At 37.2% G+C, this 19,246-nt stretch overlaps 1 protein-coding gene across 7 annotated transcripts in view; it reads left to right on the top strand.

Moving 5' to 3' along the window:
* DPYD (dihydropyrimidine dehydrogenase) overlaps positions 1–19,246 on the top strand; it is a 350,974-nt gene that overhangs the window by 71,898 nt on the left and 259,830 nt on the right. The window contains exon 1 of one of the 7 annotated variants that reach the window (XM_040073310.1): positions 3,821–3,932. The exons of 5 other annotated variants lie outside the window; for them this stretch is intronic. Coding sequence is in view for 1 of the 2 variants with exons in the window: in XM_040073308.1 (XP_039929242.1) it covers positions 4,032–4,045 (14 nt within the window). In the remaining variant the exon portion in view is untranslated. One more of the 7 variants, XM_040073308.1, reaches the window with a different exon arrangement.

Genomic DNA, 19,246 nt, shown 5'->3' with positions numbered 1-19,246 from the left:
ACTTTGCGTGCCAGCTAATAACTCTGGCTGAATGTATGCGACAATTGTCTTGTGAGATGTATTTGATGTCGTTTCATTGCAAGGATTTTACATTTTTATTTTGAGATATTATGATATTCTAGAGATATTTGAAAAAGTTTCTCTGTAGGTGCTACATTTGCAGCATTGTAGTTCTAGTAATCAAATGCAATTTCTGTCTGGTTAGAGATCATGTACACAATTTAAAAAAAATCCTGCTATATCTTCTGAAATCAGAAAGAAGTACTCCATTAATTAGCTCGAATTATGTACATTGTTCCTTCAAAAATGTCCTATTTTTTGAGGAAGAATGTATCTAAAACTAAATCTTAACTGACAATATATGCATGATAGCAACAAAATGTCTCCTTTCTTTTTGAAGTGTGGAAAGTAATAATGTATCAACCATTTGGCAGCTGGGAGAAACCAGAAATGTTGAGGCATTTCATTTGGTAGTCATTTTGCTGTAGAGACCTAGGGGTTGGATAGGAATTAGAATTTCTGCAGTTGGTCTCATTCTTGACTAGTTTTCACATTGCTTTAAAGCCATTCCCTGAGTCAGTAAATAACACTGTTGCACTGTGGTGCCAGCCCATTGCAACTATCTTAAAGATACATTGATATTCTTTAGAGCTTTAAACAGTCCTCGGCAAAAAATATATATATTTAAAATACCATGGCAGTGGCTTAATAAACAGATCCATGGCATATCTTTTCGTGTTTCAAATGTGGTGAGGAGCAGCCACCACTTGTGGAGCATTAGGAAATAGTTCACAATTAAGGAGTTAGTCTTTAGCCTCACTAGCAGTCTTGAAACAGAGGGTGTCAGTGCATACTAAAAACAGTACTGAGTTTTCTTTTTGTGAACCACAGAAAGCTCAGAGAGCTGCTAGTTCCAAACAAGCTATTGAATACCATCATAGGTAAAAATACCAGCTCTATTGCACCTGGGTTTATTTCTGCTCATTTTTCAGTCTTCAGTCAGTATTCTTAGAAGGGTATCTGACAGCTCTTGCTCACAGACATTTTCTCTGTGGTAGTAAGTTTGGGCATACAATACAACAGGTGTTTAAAACTTTCCAAAGGTCTTTAGATACATACATACATACACCTGTCTTGAAGTATTTCTGAATGCCTTTGGCAGCGTTGATCCAGCAAATGGAAGGTTGGTTGTCATTGGCAGTATTTGTTGTTCCAGAGGGTGTGTTTGTTCCAGCTGGTGGGAGTTGTGGAAACACTGGCGTGTGAAGAGTGTGTACCAGAAAATAAAGAACAAAGGAGATGCACAGAGGTTAAATCAGCCAACCATCAGCCTTGGCCCACGCTCCTGCAGGCAGAAGTAGTATCAGGTTGGGGGAAGAAAAAAACCCTACTACTGAGCTAGCTGAGCATCAACACCCTGCAGAGGTCCAGCAAAGCAAGCTGCAGACAGTTATTAACGGGACTGAAATTGGGGATTAATCACTACTGATATCCCATAGTAATTCCTACTAGCATTGAGAGCAGCAGCAAATTCTCCATGCGGTTAATATGGTGAGCTTGCTGACTACAAATGTGTGTTGTGTGTGTTGTCAGTGTTTAAGGGTCCTTGTGCATGAGAATTGCCTCACACAGTGGGGAGTGAAAGAAGAGCATGTTGAGTGGACAAGGGTACATGCTGATTTGGCAAAGGATATAGGATGAATTCCTGGGTCAATAGTGATAATGATTGGAGTGCCTTTCTGACTGAATAATTAAGTATGGGGTGGTCAAAATTTTCCTCTCAGTAGTGACATAATTTAGCATAGTATGTGCCAGTATTTAATGAAGAATACTCATTTGGGATTGTCCAGGCTGGTTTTAGGCTCATACAGCTGCTTTCAGAGCTTTGAAAGGTCTATTTTGGATTGTAAAAAAAAAAAAAACCAACCCAACAAACCCAACCCCATCCCCCACATTTGAACATCACCTGGCAGGGGTTTTGGGGACAGCAATCACAAGAAGAGGATCCGTCAGAGATCAAAGCCAGAGAGTGACAAAACATGCTTGTCCCTGGATATCCTGGATCAGAGTATCTGCTCAACACCTTGCTTTCCTTTGATGACTAGTGCTGACACTGAGATGGTGCTGCTTTTTCAGTAACAAAACTCCAGTGGAACCACTGAGTCAGTGTTTGTAACATGCTGTGATCTTTTTTCATCTATTTCCTTGCAGACAAACAAATATACAGTGAGAGAACAAGTCATTACAGTATGCATTTCTAATGCTACAAGCAGGCCTTAATTAGAAATAAAAAAAGAAATCCAAGTTCTATGAAAATAAATAGCATCTTTCTTTAATCCAAAGCCTCTGCTGTACAAAGCAGAACGACTGGAAATTTTAAACTTGATGTTTTGTTTATTGTTATGAATCACTCATTAATTCCCTTGTTAAATTCCATAATTTAATGCTTTCCAGACCTTCAATTATTGCTGCACTGAATTTTCACCAGTAAATTTGTAATTATTTCTGTGCATTGTGTGGCAGTGTTGTCTTTTATATTTAGTGTGGAACTCCTTTCTGACAGTAGTAGCACAGAATAATTTTGAGTGTTCAGAGGTGAAAGGACTGTACCACTCAGATGAAGTGAGCATTATTTCTGAAAGCATAACTTACACTGTTGTTGCTGTCTTAAATAAGTCTTAGTGCTTTATTTGCTTTTTTATTTAAAATTATAGTTTGGTGGTTAACTGTGGAAATTACTACAAGAAGAGAAAGGAAACTTTCAGCTTTTTTATACTGCATCTTGGCTGCAGTGGTCAGTGGCACTAAATATAGTCTGGTAGTTTGCTGATTTTATTTTACCTTTCCTCCAGTAGATAGGGAACAGTCAGTTATTGCCTTTAATTATTTTATTTTTTTTTTTTAAATATTAAAAAAAAAAAAAAAAGAAAGAAAAAAAAAACAGTGGGAGGATTTTTTTCTAATAATTGTCTCTGATTGCCAAGTTATTTGTATGTAGAGGGAAGATTCTTCTGGTATAATCAATCTGCTGCTACCCATTTTACTGCCAAGCATTCCTTCTCTATGGTAGCATAATGTTACCTAGGGAACAGCTTAAAGCTGACACATACAGTGGTGCCACAAATTAATTTCACAGTTATCAGGATATAGGGTGATAACAACAACATGAGCTACTGTGAAATTACCATTGTTCCTATTGAGTTACAGTGTAATTATTACTTTTGTGGCAACTATGCAAATAACTCATGTCACACTGTAGGATGGGATGTGCTTTCCTTTCTCTGATTCAGTACTTTGTGCTTCAGAGACATCTTTATGTGCTATAAACTAGAGCTCTGCTTTGAATTAAAAGCTAAATATGGTTATATCTTAAAAAAAAAAAAAAAAAAAAAAAAAAAAAAAAAAAAAAGGTGAAATAGAGAAAAGCAATACTTAAGAGACTGAAAACCAAAATCCATTGCAGTCTTTCCATTATCACCTGGAATCAGGTCTGCAAATATGTGATAATGTAATAAAATAATAACCACACTGTTACTCTTGCATTACTTCCAGAATCAAAGTCAGAGCCTTCCTTCAAAAATGGAGCTTTAAATTAGTTACTTCTGTTATGGGACATTTTCAGGTTTCTTTGCCATTTTGGTTTGGTAAAAGGGACAGGCAAAGAGATGTTTGATTACATTTATTCTTATTAACAGTAGGAAAAAAAACTGTGGAGCAAGCTTAAGACGCTGTTTCCAGTATATAATATGGAGTGAATGTGTCCGTGGCCCTGGACATTGGACCCTGGTTAAAACAAAACAGCTGCTGAGGCTTAATGATGGCAGAAGACCAGGTCAGATTGTGTGGTGAAGTTGGCACAGGTGCTCCTTGTAGTGCTTGCTTAGAACCAGGAAGAAGTAAGCATGCTTTGGGGGCAGTAAGGCATCAGAAAGGTAAGATCCCTGAAGTAGTTTTGGTTTAATTTTTCTGCATGTAGGCTGAGATTTTCAAAAATTCCTGCAGAGAGCTTGGATGTGCAACTTGCATTATATATGGATAGATTACCGTAAGACCCTTTCAAAATTTTTTTCTAGATAAGTGGCTAATGATCAGATTTTCAAAATTGGTGAGAATTCAAGAGGTCTTAATGTTTACATATTAAAGAAAGAATATCTTTGAGACATGCCATTTAGAAAAACATCCCAGCTACTATTGCATGAAAAGAATGAGCAAATGAAACTTGATTAAGTAAGTCCATAACCAAGAGAAAATCTATATGTGTAAGATAACTCACTATTATAAAAATTGAGACCAAGATAAATTTCCCTGAAGGACAAAACTGTGATGACAAGTTTTCTTTCTTTTTTAGAGTTTAATGAAACTTCATTGACAAATAATCCTAATGGAATGATACCCTCTGATTTTTCCCCCCATTTTAATGTCTTAGTTTATATTTTAGAGTATATAAAAAAATGAAATTGAAGAAAGCATTTTCTCATTTTAGTTTTGACTTTCCAGATACTCTTTTGGAAAAGAATGGTTTTTAATTAATTTTAAAGTATTGTTTTAAATTGCAAGTAGCTTAAAAAAGGAATGTTTTTCCTCAGTCCTTGTTTCACTGCATGAACAGAAATACAGAACAGCTTGATGTGCCTGTTTCTGTGAAGGAATAAAGATGAACAATATTCTGAAGGAGCTGTGTCCGTGAGCATTTCTAAAATGTCTGTCTGTACTGTATCACCAAAATTTGAGCTGCAATAGCTGGGGTATTTTTCAGTAGTTTGATAGTTGTAAGTTTTTCTATAGAAAAACAGTGTTCTGTTTTTTTCTTGTTCTGAAGTTTTTTTCGTTGGGTCAACACAATCTGCTCAAGTTTTGCACTGATGGAATATAGCAGTACCGTAAAACCTCTGCAGCTGATGATCTAGGGGGAAGTAATCACAAGATAAATAAACCTTATGTTATGGCTCATTTATTATCCATGTGATGAATAATGGTGGAAAAGCATGTGGTAATTAATGGACTGGCTTTGTGGAAAGACTCCTGTTTATCATTTGGTTGTTGCTCTTTTTAGTGGTTTGCTGACAAGTATATTTATTGCAGTATGAGGAGGTCACTAATTAATATGGATATTAGCAAGGCTTTGTGAGAATACTCTGAAAAATCTGATTGTTTCAAATTTTTCTCTCTGTCCCCCATTCAGTTTTTTCAATTCTCTGCATTGAAGAGCTAAGTCAGTATTTGATACCGTGTTATGGCCGAGGTGTGGTAGTCTTTAAGCCATATAAGTTACATTTGAAAGAAACAGCTTGGGCTTAGCAAGAATTTCTGGGAGATCTAGTGCAATCCTTGGATGCTTTGCTAGAAGTCAGCCTTGTGAAAGCAAGCCATAGAGTTTAGAGCCACCAGCAGTGCCCATTGTCCCAGTAGAAGTTCATCAGAAAAATCCAGTGTTGCATTTTGTGTACCTGATGACCCAGACACTGTTTAGGATAAGTGTTATGTATTGACAGGATTTTTAATTTAAGTAGATAAAATAAAGTTGTTGAGGTGTTTTTGGTTTTTTAGAGTGTAATTTTGAACTATATGATGGACTCTTTTGGTAAAATGTTACTACGACCTACTACCACAACTCCTTGCGTAAAAATCTCCAGCAAGCCATAGAGCAAAAACCAAGAATAATTTTCTTGCAAAATAGGTAGCGTCAATTATTTTATTGCTTTTGGTGTCATTTATTTATGGTTTCTTAGCTTTACTGGACTAATAATGGTAGTTCTGTGCTGCTTGTTGAGATAGATGTTGTTTTAAAACAGCAGGGAAGTTTAGAACTCTTCCCACGTTTTCAAGCAAGATGTTCTCAGCTGGTTATTTTGGTGGATTTCTTCCCCCTCATCCATGATGACCAGTTACAGATATCCTAATAGGGAGACAGGAGTGGGCTTTTTTTGGTGTTATGCAGGTAATTTTATCCTCTTTTGTTCCATTTTTTAAAATTCTTGTTTTGTCTCCAGGTTACTTTTTAGTAGCTCCCTCTGCTTTGACTAGCAAAGGGGACAGAGCCAAGTCCTGTACTTTAATCTTTCATCCTTTGCTTATGGAATAGCTGTAGGAAAGGTGGTATCTTTCCAGACTCATATTTTCTTCTTCACTCTGTGTGTGATTGATGAGTGGTCAAAGTTCTCACCAGAAGCAGCCTGAGAACTGAGGTCCAGCTCTGACTGCCAGGGAAGCAGATTAGGATGTGGAAGTTTACAAAGGGTCAAACCATACGTAATGACTGAGTCACTCAGTTGAGTGAGCTGCTCAGAGCTGCTGTATGGTTTAAGCCTCTGAAGTGAGGTCTGTAAGCAGAGTCCTGGGAAGGTCTTTTGACAGGTTCCCATGACCCTGTCACACACAGGCAGCCGAATCTGAACTGGAAATATAACCTGAGCTATAGTATGCACTGTAAGTACCGATAAGTGGATGTGGTATTGGAATGGTAGTGTGTAAATGTGAGTAAAATCCTTTCTCAGGAGTGTCTCTGGAAAAGGGCATCGAAGGGCATCGCAGGACAAGATACCTGTTGTTTTTATGTTCTCACTGACACCACTTTTTGCTTTGTGCTGAAAAAGATGAACCATGTGAGAATGGGAGAAGTCCTTAGGTATGTTTCATTTGATGGAAGGTGAACTTTTAATGTGAAATTTGCATTTCTCTTCCTGCTTGTCGCAGGTGCTGACACTGAGAGTACCTTGGCCGTGTCCTTACTTGAAAAGCTTTCCTTGAAAGTTCCACCTTCTGGAAAAGACAAAATGGATCAACTGAAATTGTTGCTCTTTACCAGATTGAAAACTGTGGTCTTCTTGTTTCAAAATAATAAACCTGCTATTTCTTTATGCAGGGCCACTGAAAATTAACAATTATCATCTGTGCTCTGAAGAATATAAATAGTTCCTCCAGGGAAAAATACATAAATCAGTGCCAAATCTCACTAAATTAAAAAAACAAATAACCTATTTCATTTTGGCAGGGTTGATTATGTTCTGATCCTTGGCTTCAGGGCCAACATATTTTTCTAGGTCTACATAGAAAGATGTTCATGTCATTTCTGCCTCTACAGTAAATAAAAAGCTGGATCAGCTCTCCTATGTTGTCTGTAATGAGTTCCAACTGGAGTACTATCCCTCCATCCTTGGCAGCTTAGGCAGCTTTTCAGTGGAGAATTTTCTGGTTTTCAGAAAGCAAGATTTTTAACCTCTTCCTTGCTCAGAAAGGTACAGACATGGTAACATAGGTTACAATGTAACTTATGTTTTAAAGTACCTTAAAAACTGCATCAAAGTTTTGAGATTTATGGACGTTAGTATATTTTCTATGTACCTTAAAAACTGCATCAAAGTTTTGAGATTTATGGACATAAGTATATTTTTTATTTAGCCAGAAGAGTCCTTCACGTTCTGACATGTCTTACTTCTTGTTTGGAGAATCAACTTTCAGTTTTGTTTTTTGTTATGAGGTAGAGGTTCTGGCATCCTTTGCATCAAATAAAGCCTGGTACTAAGAGCCGTCTCATACCAGACACTTCTATATGATATAAATTTCTTTATTTCTTTCTCTCTCCCCCTGCCCTGCAATTACTTTGCTCAGTAGTCTTTCTTACTGTTTTTTTCAAATTGAAGTACTAAAACCTGCAAGAAGTTAGTTCATGATGAAATGATTTGCCTGGTCAGTTCACCTCTGACCAAGGCAACAAGCTCAGCAGTAATGAAGTTTTAACTGAAGGCAATATATGAAATAGATAAAACTGTATTAGAGCAAAAATGTGATCTATACCACCTTCCCTAGGAAATTACATGTGATTAAGGAATTCCTTGGGGAAGAATGAACCCTTTTCATTGTCCTTCACTAAGATCTGTGACAAGCTTGCTTTATCTTTCTATTTTGCCAATTTTCAGATTCTCATGGCAGATAAATCAGGTCTGGCACATCAGTGTGCCGCTTTACAGCTAGGAATTCCTTCCCTCAGCATACATGGAAGACTCAGCAAAGTCCTGAGCACTTTGGCCAACACTGAGAAAGCTCTTGCTCTTGCATTTAATTTTAAATGAGGCCAAATTCTTATACTTGAACATGAGCTTCAGTGTGTGCACAGCATAGAGCCACAGTGCATGCATTAGTAAATGAAATATCTGTATTGTATGCTGTATTTATGTTGGCTCATGGAAACAGACTCAAGCCCTAGGAATTCAGATGTTGCTTCTTTTGAGATGATGCCCTACCATGTGGCCAGTGAACTTCCCTGAAGCAGCTCATTTGCTGGAAGTTCTCAATGGATCAATCCCGAGTTTCATCCAGAGACTACCTACTAAGAACACTAATACTCCTGTAACACCGTGGATAGTCCTGATCTTGTGTGAGTACATTTCTGTGAGGAGTAGGATTAATAATTAATGCATGTTCTCTCTGTGTAAAACAGGATAATCTCTGACAGATGGTGATTTTTAACAAGAACACTGCAGCAATTCAGATCAGGCTAAGCATGCTTTTTCTGTGCCTCAAAACGAAAAGATTCTTACATGGAAGTATGTAAAACCTGCATGGCTTTCTTGTACTCTGTTACTAGGTTTGGATCATGGACACACTGAATTTTTGAGAGGTTGTAATAATAGTGGTGGTAATGTGATTTTGTCAAATTTCATGGCATTATAAAAATGTCTGAATACTTCCTGTGTCAGTAGGTGAACAGCTGAGAGAAAAAAACAAATTGCTACCAATAGTAGAAACTTATTTAAAAAGTCTATCAAAATACTTTTTTATCATTTTTACTATTATGGGCAATTTACACATATAAAAGTTAGGGGGTTTATTCCTTAAATGCCTCCTGTAGTGTTGTTGAGGAGACAAGATATTTAATCAGTTAATCACTTCTTAATCTTTTTTTGTTGTGAAATGCTCCCCAGAGATTTAGAGGTCAAACTGGGCACCCATCAGTACAGTCAAGCTGTGCTGGTCTCCAAGGGAAGATCATCTGTCTCTTTCTGAAAGCTGCAGAGGTATATACTAATGAATGATGGAATGGTTGCTGGGCTGTCAGGTGCTCGTCCAACATCAGCATCAGGCTGATGTACTAGAAAGACCGCCTGATATGCTATAAACACGTTGTATATTTAAATTTTCTCATTGTATGTAAAGAACTGTTAGAAAAAAGCATGCACCATTGCATGCTTCAGATGGATGGGTGTCATTGCTTAAATGAAGGCTTTGAATCACAACTGTGTGTGCAAGTAGCTATTTTCTTCCATTTGTAAAATACTCAGCTAACTACTTCTCAGAATGAGTAATGTACCATATATAGCACCAAAACAGTGTCTATAGTGCTTCATATCATTCTAAGCAGAAATAGATATGTTTATTGAATACAGCATCTAGTTTGCGTCCTTGGACGTATCCATTTGGACCTTCTTTCTCTGGAAATGGGATTTTTGAAATGCTGCACATCTCTTCAACAGAATATATCTATCTTTCAAATTTATTGAACAGTATATAGTATTTTTCAAAGAAATGGACTGATGATTTAATCAGTTTTTATACTGAGGAGGCTGAGAATATGAGAGAATATATTTTAGATTCCCAGGTCAGATAAAGTACCTGGTAGTTATGAGACAGTGGAGGGGAATTAGTCAAGTCGCTTAGGAGTTGCCACTTTACTGTCCTGAAGCCCAAGAGCACCTAAAGGCTGCCAGAATACTTGGAGTGCACTTCCTTAAAAGAGCTTCTCAACACTAAACTCTGCAGTAGGTTTCCGAATAAACTTTTCCTGTCCCACACTGATTCAGTCCTTACAGGTTAACCAGATGTACAGAGGGGGCTTAGAAACTCTCTGATACCGAAAGCCAATAGTCTAGAGGTTTACCAAGTATTTCACATGTTAAATATGTGAGTTCAAATCCCTGCTCTTCCTGATTTTTGAGTAAGTGCCTGAATTTAGAACTTTCACAGCTTAGGGCTTGAACATAGGTGATCTGATAATGGTTGCTGTGAAACAGTTTTGATTTTTTTTCTATTTTCAGATGGAAAAGTAGAGCTTAATTTCCTCATGAGCAAGTGCAAAGTGGTAACCTTTGGTAAAAGAAAGGCATGACTCTGATTTGTCTCTGACCCTGTCAGATATTTAGCAACTAAAGTCTTAGCAGCTAGCATCTTGGCTGGTTTTTTGAGAATTTTTTACATATACCCCTACCTACTCTGTCCATTCATTTAGTGTGTGTTAGGAGCCTGAATATCCAAGCTGGGTTGAAGAAGTCAGCTTTAGTTAACTTTGAGTCTTCAAAGCCCAAGTCTTGCCTTTGAAGATGAAACAGCAGTCAAAAATAATGCTTCAATACTTGCATGTTGAATTCGTGGAAAAGGAGTAGCACGTTCCTGAATGACACAAAAGATCAAGCAGTCAAAATAAAAGCTAATTCTCTGAATGAGAGGTTATACTGCTGAATGTAAGATTTAGAAGGTAGGATATTTTAAAATACCTCAAAAGTTTTGGAATGGTGAGAAGAGCCAATCTTACTTCTGTATCTTCAAGCCTGACCCTGTAATTAAAATCTCTTGGGTGATTTGAGGAGAGGTGATTCTGATTTGTTTGGCAATGCAAGTAGGTATATTGCAATTCTCAAGATAACTGTTATCATTCTAGTCTTGTTTGTGTTGAGATGGATTAGAAACAGCTCAAGGGGGTATCATCTAGGATGCCTGGGTTCAGTTTAGACTGCAAGGCCTCTTAAATTGTATCCACGAGTATTTTTTATGTACCCATTCAGATCTCTCTTTTGGATACCAAAGCCTCTGTTTTTCACAAGTGTAAGCAGATGGGAGGGAATAACTACAGTGAGTCTAAAAGCTGTGTTAAAAATTACACTTCTGTCAGGAACCCCCAGGAATCTGCCTGCCTTGGGCATATTTGAGCTCTTACTTTTCTAGATTTAATAATTTGATTCAAAATCTTCAGATGAGAGTGGATCAATAACTGGGTGTCTGCCTGGGTAACTGACTTTGTCTCCTTTGAAGTAAAATGAGATTTAGTTTTGTATTCTCTGAGTTTTGAATACACACTTCTTCTAACACCTTGTTTTATATCATAATTTCAGTATTAGCATTAAGTCATCAAAATACTTCCTCTGGATACATTACTTGGCCATGGACCATGGGAAAGAGATTTTATGATAGGAGCCATCCCAATGTCATCTCTGTTTTAGACTGCTGTGGAGATTTGAAGCAGTGTGAGGAATGACTGGGAGATGTGTATGCTGCCTTCCACTCTGATATCACTAGGATGAGGCTCTGTAAGGCCTAATGATTACTTTAGGTGTATGTGTTATCAGTTTATAGTACGTGTGGTGTTTGGATGTGTTTAGTAAGTGATCGTCTCACTGGATCTACTCGACAGAGACTGGAAGCAGAGTCTGAACTGAAGAGTGAGAATTGTAGCAGACAGATCTGGAAATACTCTACATTGCAGAGCCATGAGTGAAAGAGAAATGGTACAGTAAAGCAGTGTTCAAAAAGGGAGAGGCGAGTCTGTCCCCTCCATGTGAGCTGAGTATGATAATGTACTGAACAAATAATGGTGGTATCTACAAATTCACTAATCTGTAAAAGCTATTGTCTCTCTTTAGTCTTGCATTACCCCATTGAGATCAATGGGTGATTGACTATAATAGATTGACAGTTTTCATCTTTACCTACTGTGTTTACAGATTGAGATAAAGAAAAGAAGTCGATATTCTCTGCGGAGTAAGTTTCATAAGTGTTTTACATCTGAAAGACTGCTCTTACCTTCTAGAAAATCTTTTAAAAATTGTAATGTCTACAGGTTTTTGTGGAACCGTAATCTGAAGTCTGGTTTCTTTTTCCTGTAGAAGTAGATTGACTTGTAAGAGTATCAAAACATTTCAAGTTCTGAGTTATTTTTGTACATGGCATTAGTACTACACTTTTTAGTATTCAATTTAGTTATTGTAGCACTGTGGAAATGCTCAGAGAGTATTTTCTGCAGCGTTAGGAAGAGCCAAACCACAGTTTATTGTAAGAACAAGGGAGATTGTTCTTGCTGCACTGATTTGCAGCAAGATTATTAAATATTATGAGACATGCTAGGCTATTCTGTTATTGCAGTGAATCTGGGGAACATATTGAAGTTACCAGCGTTGCACTATGTTTTTATTTTGTAGCACTCTGGTTTTGTGAAGTTGAGGGAAATGTTAAGTTCTTCTTTGCTTTTTGTTACTCCAGATATTCTTGGGCATGTTGTCAATGAAAATACCTCTCTCATGAGCGTGTACTGGAGTGCTAGGGCTTTGGAAAGGATTTGAGTAAATAGCAAATGAAAACCTAGGAGCGATGATACTGCTTTGTACCTTTTCTGCCGCTGCAGTGTAGTTTGCCAATATTAGCATTTATTTCCATGCAGACAATTTGGGTGGGAATTTAACCTGGAAAAGTGATCATTATTAGTAGTATACCATCGTAAAAGAAATCCCAATGAATGCATCTCTACTTTTTAAAACTTTTGCTTGTTATTTTTTGTGATTGTGGTATGCTGTAGTGTGGCCTTCACATGGGAAGGGCTGCAGTGCTTTCTTTGTACTGATCCTGCTGTATTTACAACTCTATAACTCACTTTGTGGAAGTTTGTGGTGTTCATCTTGCAACTGGAATGTTGCAAGAAACAGGAATAAACTGTTGGTCCTTTGTTCCAAGATTGAACAGGTGAAGGATGAACAGTTTTCTGTAGTGTCCAGTATATCTTTATTGGGTTCTTGTACTAATGTTTTTTCATTAGAGCCTACATTTTTGCTTACAGTTAGTAGACCCACTGAAAAGAGAAATCATGAAAATAAGTTTGTGTAATAAATATTTTTCAGCTTTTTGACTGTGGTTTTAAACAACAGTCCTGTTAAAATTTGTGTTTAAGTCAAAGATATTGCACTGTTAGGCAGAAGTTACAATGTCACCATGAATAGTATGTTTTTGTTGGTGGTATATCTGCCACATGAAACAATTGCCAAATCAAGGTCTATACCCATGTGACAAAATTAAAAGCCTTAAGTACATTTCATAATGAATTCTGATATTTTTATCGTATGGTAAGTCTGCTCTCAGTGCAGATTTCCTAGTGTTTCTTATAGACTGTATTTAATAAGAGAGAATGTGGGTTTGTACAACGCTGCTGTCTGGTGCAAGTCAGAATATGCCTCCTCCTGAGCTGACAGCTGTTGCAGTAATGCCAAGAAGACTCCATGTTACCTTCCCTGTGGCTTCTCCAGGTGCTACAATGCCTGAAGGAGCTAGAACTTTTACAGATGTTAGCATCTGCAGCAGAGTAGAGCTCAGTTGATTAAACTTGAATAGTCTAACCACCTTAGCAGTAATTAACCCAAAGTACTTGTGCACTATGAAAATTACATTTCATGTTACCAATAGCTTGTTTCTTCTTCCTCCTCCCTCTGTGTTTTAAAATAAATGGTCTGTTTCTTCTACTGGTAGGAACTCTTGAGTTGTTTGGTGTTATTTTTTTTTTGTTTTGTTTTTCTTTTTAATGTTTTCAAACTATTGAATGCAGTCATACTTTGAAAACTGAAAATATGAGGATTAAACTGTTTTGCACATTTGGAGACTACAGCATTCACTTTACGATCCTGATATATGTAATCTAATACTATGTAGAGTAAATGAATCTCTGGCTGTAATTTGCCTGCTGGATGGACATTGCAGTGGATCTGTTCCACTCCTCTGTGACCAGTACACACAGTGCTCACTTTAGAAGATCTGGAAAACATCTCTTCACTCAGTGTTATAAATGATGTGTGTTTTCTGTACTCTGGGACAGAGTTTCATAGCCTACTTTGCTATAGCAGAGCCTGGAGCGCCAAAATTTGGTTCTGGGAAAATGGCTGAAGAAGAATGAATCTCAAGTGTAACTGACCAAGAAATGCAGGTCTAGCTATGATAGGGTAGGATGCAGCTGAAGTTAAGGAGGAATGGCTGTGTGAGAATTGCACGTGTGCAATTCCTTTCTCATCTGAGGATATGAAAAGTATGTACAGTTAGAGGTAAATACCTGTCCAGCTTCTGATTTCTTTCCGGTATCGTTTTGTGGTAGACATATTTCCAGGCAAGCCTAGTTTTAGGCTTTAAGAAAACCACTTTTGGAAGGAGCTTTTCTTAAATCACTTCATGTACTGAGAGTTACAGAGTTCTACTCTGTCTGCGTCTTCTGTTAACTGCCAGCAGCTTTCGTTTCATTCGTCTACCTGTGATATATGGGAATATTCTGGTTCTTGTGTTTCCTTGGTTTTTGTTCTTGATGAAGGTTCTTGAGAAATGCTTAGCGTTAAAGTCCGTATATTACCTACTCATTTGTGGGAGGGGGAGTAACTGCATTGGTTTCCTGCAAACTTGTTAGAAACTCAGGCAGGATGTGCCTGCATGCCGCTTGCCAGTGTAAGTGTTTACTGGTTTTGGACAGCATTTAAGATGTGCATGTATCTATTTTAGAGAGATTGATAAGCACCAGTGATTTTTAATTAGCTGTTAGAGTGATGCTGCTCTTCTGAATGTGGCTGCTGTTGTGCTGGGCAGTCAAGGTAAGGGACCGTCGTTAAGTGAAAAGCTGCTCATGTAATTCCTGAGTCTGCCGTGGCTTGGATCTAGTAACATTGAGAGTATCCTAAGCATCCACTGCATCACCAGGCTTTTTCTGGAGCACAGGAAAGCTGGCAAGAACTTTCTGTTGTGTTCATGCTAATAAACTTTTGTTTACGCTAGGATTGATACTTTAGAGGTGAGAAAAAAGTAAGAGGAAGGAAGGCTTACATTATGTATTGTAGATCAAAAGAACGCATTGGTTTGTTGGGTTGCTTTGTTTGGTTGTTTATTGGGTTTTTTTTCCAACCGGGTTATAAGTCAAATTTTTAGTTTATAATATGGCTGCTGATATTAGGAACAGTTCAAAAACCACAGAAAATTAACTTCTTACATTTCTTCTGGACTACATATAATGTCTTATAATTTGCGGCTTCCCTGCAGCAGAAGCCTCACATTACTTCTCATAAGGACATTCTTGGAGACTTTACCTTCTCGCAGTGCAGAGTTTCATTAAAACACAGACTTTGCAGCTCACTTGGTACTGCAAGTTTAAAGCACTCTCTGTAGGCTGGAGGTATTTTGGAAACTGTAGCACTAAAAAGGCAAGTTTCAGAAGGGACTGATGGTTAGAGTTTGGGTGGCTTCTTCTCTGGAGTTTAGTTGCTTTTTGACAGTGTGGTTCTGTTATGAAGATTTGTTTAACATGCTGGCTAAAAATAGGGGAACTCTGAGGCTTATCATCCCTGGGCCTCTCTTAATACCACAGATGGTTTAATTTAGAGATTGCTGAAGTATTTATAGGGAATTTAAGTCTCATTAGGTGGAAGGGTCTTGTTGCCTTCTAACAAATTCCCTTTTATTTAATAACTTCGGAGTCATTCAACAGAACCATTAGGTACCATAGTCAAACTTCAGTTTCACTGAATGATGAATCTGTCATCAGACAGATTGATGCTTTGTATGATAGGTGAGAGTGGAGGTTTCCTTCAGAACAGTTTCTTTTTAAAGTTGTTTATTTACAGACTGCAGCCTTGGGATAGCACTCATCCTTTTGTTAGCTACTGATTTGTGGCAGCTCCAATCCAAATAAAACATTTGATCTGTGCATTCTATTTTAAACACGTGTACATGCTTGCTCCCTTCAGACATACTATATTTTATCAACATGGGGGGTCCTTATTTCTTTTATTACACTGTGTAGTGACTACCAAGAGACAACAATGTAGCAAGAAAGTTGCCTAATATTAAATTCAAACAAGAAGTGAGTCTACCATTCAGAATAAGTCTTCAAAGTGTTTCATACAGCTGGAAAACATTTGTGTTACTCTCTGGAAAAAACCTGTGAACATTGTTTGGATTCCTATTGAATGAAAATGATGACAGCTTCATTTTAATACTGTTTCTGATATGTTTGGTGACATAACTGAGCAGGTTAAATAACTTTATTCTGTGGGGTAATCGCAGTGTAGAGATCACTGTTTTTTTCTGTATATTATGAATGTAGTCTGTTAACATGCATTAATCTTCAGGGGGTTGTTGTTGTTGTTGTTTTTGTTTGGGTTTTTTTTTTTATTCTTTAAAAACAATCCCAAAACACCAAGCCCCAGAACTCAGATGTAAAATATAATGATTATTTAATGTTATGTTAGTTTGTACACATGCTAAATTACACCTTATTTTCTTCATGAAATTGATGCAGAACCTACTAGATACTCCCTGTATGATTGCTATTGCAAGTTGATCAGAGAGTCATTAAGGGAAAGACATTTCCAAAAGTCCTCTGTAGTATTTCACATTAGTGTGAGAGTATATTCTTTATTGCAGTAGTTACTGCTGTACTTAGATGTAGTGGAGGACAATGTAAAAAGTGAACTGAATATTGTGAATGTGTAAAGATATCCAGTCTTTCCTGTTTATCAGTAATTTCAAACATACTTTGTGCTTTTTGTTTAAAGAACTATACAAATAAGACTACTTAGTTTTCTGAAAGTATTAAATGCTAAATATGGATTTACTTTAATACTAACAGGAATTTGGCATATCTTCAAAAATTTTCATGGAATTGTAACAGTGCTGGTCATAAGACCTCTCTGGGCAGTAAAGAAGGTAAAATTTAGAGACTTGAAAAGTCTCACAAGTTACACCTCTGTCACTAAATAGAAAAAAAAATTATTATATGGCATAATGTTGATCTTTACTGTTGAGACTTGATCTGTATCTTAACAGAAGCTGAAAAAAGTATAGTCTATACTATGAGATTTTATACTAGAAAACAACTGTTTCTTTTGATGTGCATAAATATAGGGGTTTTTAATAACTGTATTTCAGTTCATTCTCATGCAAATGTTAAATACAGTTACCTTGGTGCTCCAGTCAGTGTTCATTCGCAAATGTATGATATGAAAAAAAAGCGATGTAACATGACATTATTTATTAAGGTGTTTTCTTTTATCAAAGGAGATTTCAAAAATGTCATTAAAGAACTGAATCTGTGACTTCCAAATGTAGTGTTCCTGTTTACAGGTTATTTTTCCTTTTGAAATACTAATCAATAGGCCTTCAACTTCAACAGAAGTCTAAAAATATAACTTTTCTTTTTTACTGTCATATTAATGTCTGTGACAAGAATTCTTCATCTGACACTTGGCCGTCGTGCTGATATTCAGTGACAGCCTAAATTCCAGGTAACTCCTGAATTGCTTTCACTCTTTCGAACAAATACAAGTGGAAGTAGCAAAAATGTTGCAGTGGCTTGGTCTTGTGGTACACTGAAGTTAAAGACTGACTTCTCGTTTACTCCCTGGGATCGTGATTTTGTTTGCTTGGAGCAACAGATTGGGAGTTATTTTCTTGATCACTGTAGCTTTTAAATAAAAATTTTCAGAAAGCTCTCGTTAACTTAAGAAAGACGATATCATTGAACTTGATGGTCCAGTGGAGCACCCAGAAATGAGGGATAACTTGGTTCTGGTATTATCTTGGAGGCTGGGACGCAAGTGGTTTCTGCCGAAGTATTCTGTACCTTAGTCCTTTGTTGTCAAAACTGAAATAGTATTTCATTGCCTTATATCTTGGGTGGGGAGAGGAGTACAAAGCCAAGAGTGAGAGGTGCTCAGGTGCTTTGTTGAGGGTGACTGCCTGGGTAAATGTGAGCAGATAAACACAGTCTCTTGTACAGGAGTGAACTTGCCTTGTCTGAGTTCTGTGCTGATGAGGTTAGCTTAGCTCTGAGGACCCTGGGAGGGCAGGCAGGGATAAATGGCCTTCAAGCAGATGGTTTAGTTATCTCTTGTACAATTAGAGTCGCTTACTGAGATTGGAAGGGACAGAGAGAAGTTGTCTAGTCCTATCCTCTTACTCAGAACAGTGTTGACTAGAGCAGATTGTACTGAGCTGTGTCCAGCCAGGTTTTGAATACCTCCAAGGATGGACACTTCACAGTCTCTGTGGGCAAACAGAAAATGTTTCAAAATTATACTGAGCCTAAATCAACTGGCAGAATAAGGAATGGACAGAGCTAATTCTTTCACATGTGGTTATGGCCACTGACCTAGCTTTATTACTTCCAGATGCAGAGTGAAGGGTTATGGCTTTGCTTTCACCTGGTCCACTTCCCCAAGGATGGTAGATCTGAGCAATGCTGACGGATGGACAACACCCTGAGAGTCAGTTATATTCTTAGGGCTGCTGAGATGTCTCAAAACAATTATTTTAAGGAACTACATTTCTGCATTCAATACTGTAACAGACCATTTTCAGGATGAACACTGATCACAGGAGTCACAATACAGCTAAGTTTTATGTTAGCAGGAAGTCATGGTTTACAAAATAATATTTTTGAAAAGTGGCTCATTGATTCATGATTCTTGGTTCAGGTATCTGCATTTTTTTCTCTTGGTTAGTGAGCCAAAAGTTGTTGCCTATTTTTAGGTTATGGTGTAAGGCTGGGTTCTGAGCCTACAAAAAAAAAAGCTGCTGATCTCTATTAAAGAAATAGCAGTTTGTATCTAGGCAGAAAAATTTAGATCTGTTGTGTTAAAACAGTATTTAGAAGTAAGTTTGTCACATAACCCAGGATGTACTAATACAATGATACAGTATAATACAGCATATGTGTTCATAAAACACGATGCAAATTTAAACATTTACATTTTGGAAAATTACTCAAATACCTGTTTTTGTTTAAAAGGAGAATGAGACATTCTGAAAATCAGGAAATTTAAAATTAGTGTGTTTGCAGCAGAACTGTAGGTTTCTGTGCTTCAAGTACTGATCCCAGAATTGGCATCTGAAACACTTGGCCACTTGGAATAGGTTTGACATTAAAAACTTGGTCTAGCAAGGTGTTTGTGTTTAGTTAATGCTTGCTATTGTTGGGTTTTTGTTTTCTTTTTCTTAATCAACATTTTTCCCACTTATATTTCCCCATCCCTGGATACAGTGTGTCAGTAATTGAATCTCTTATTTCTCCAAGCATAGGGTAGTAATGTCATACTTTATATTCATGATAAATTCATAAAATATTTAATAGATACTAGCAAGAGCCATTATGAACTAACTATGTAAAAAGATGGAATACTTGAGGGCATTTGTCACACATAATTCATAGCTGACGACTAAACTAATTTCAACTCTTCTGGTTGAG

This window comes from Hirundo rustica, chromosome 9, assembly GCF_015227805.2.
Source record: "Hirundo rustica isolate bHirRus1 chromosome 9, bHirRus1.pri.v3, whole genome shotgun sequence".
NCBI classification, from domain to species: domain Eukaryota; kingdom Metazoa; phylum Chordata; class Aves; order Passeriformes; family Hirundinidae; genus Hirundo; species Hirundo rustica.
The sequence above is the reverse complement of the archived record's forward strand: the minus strand, read 5'-3'. Positions and strand labels throughout refer to the sequence as shown.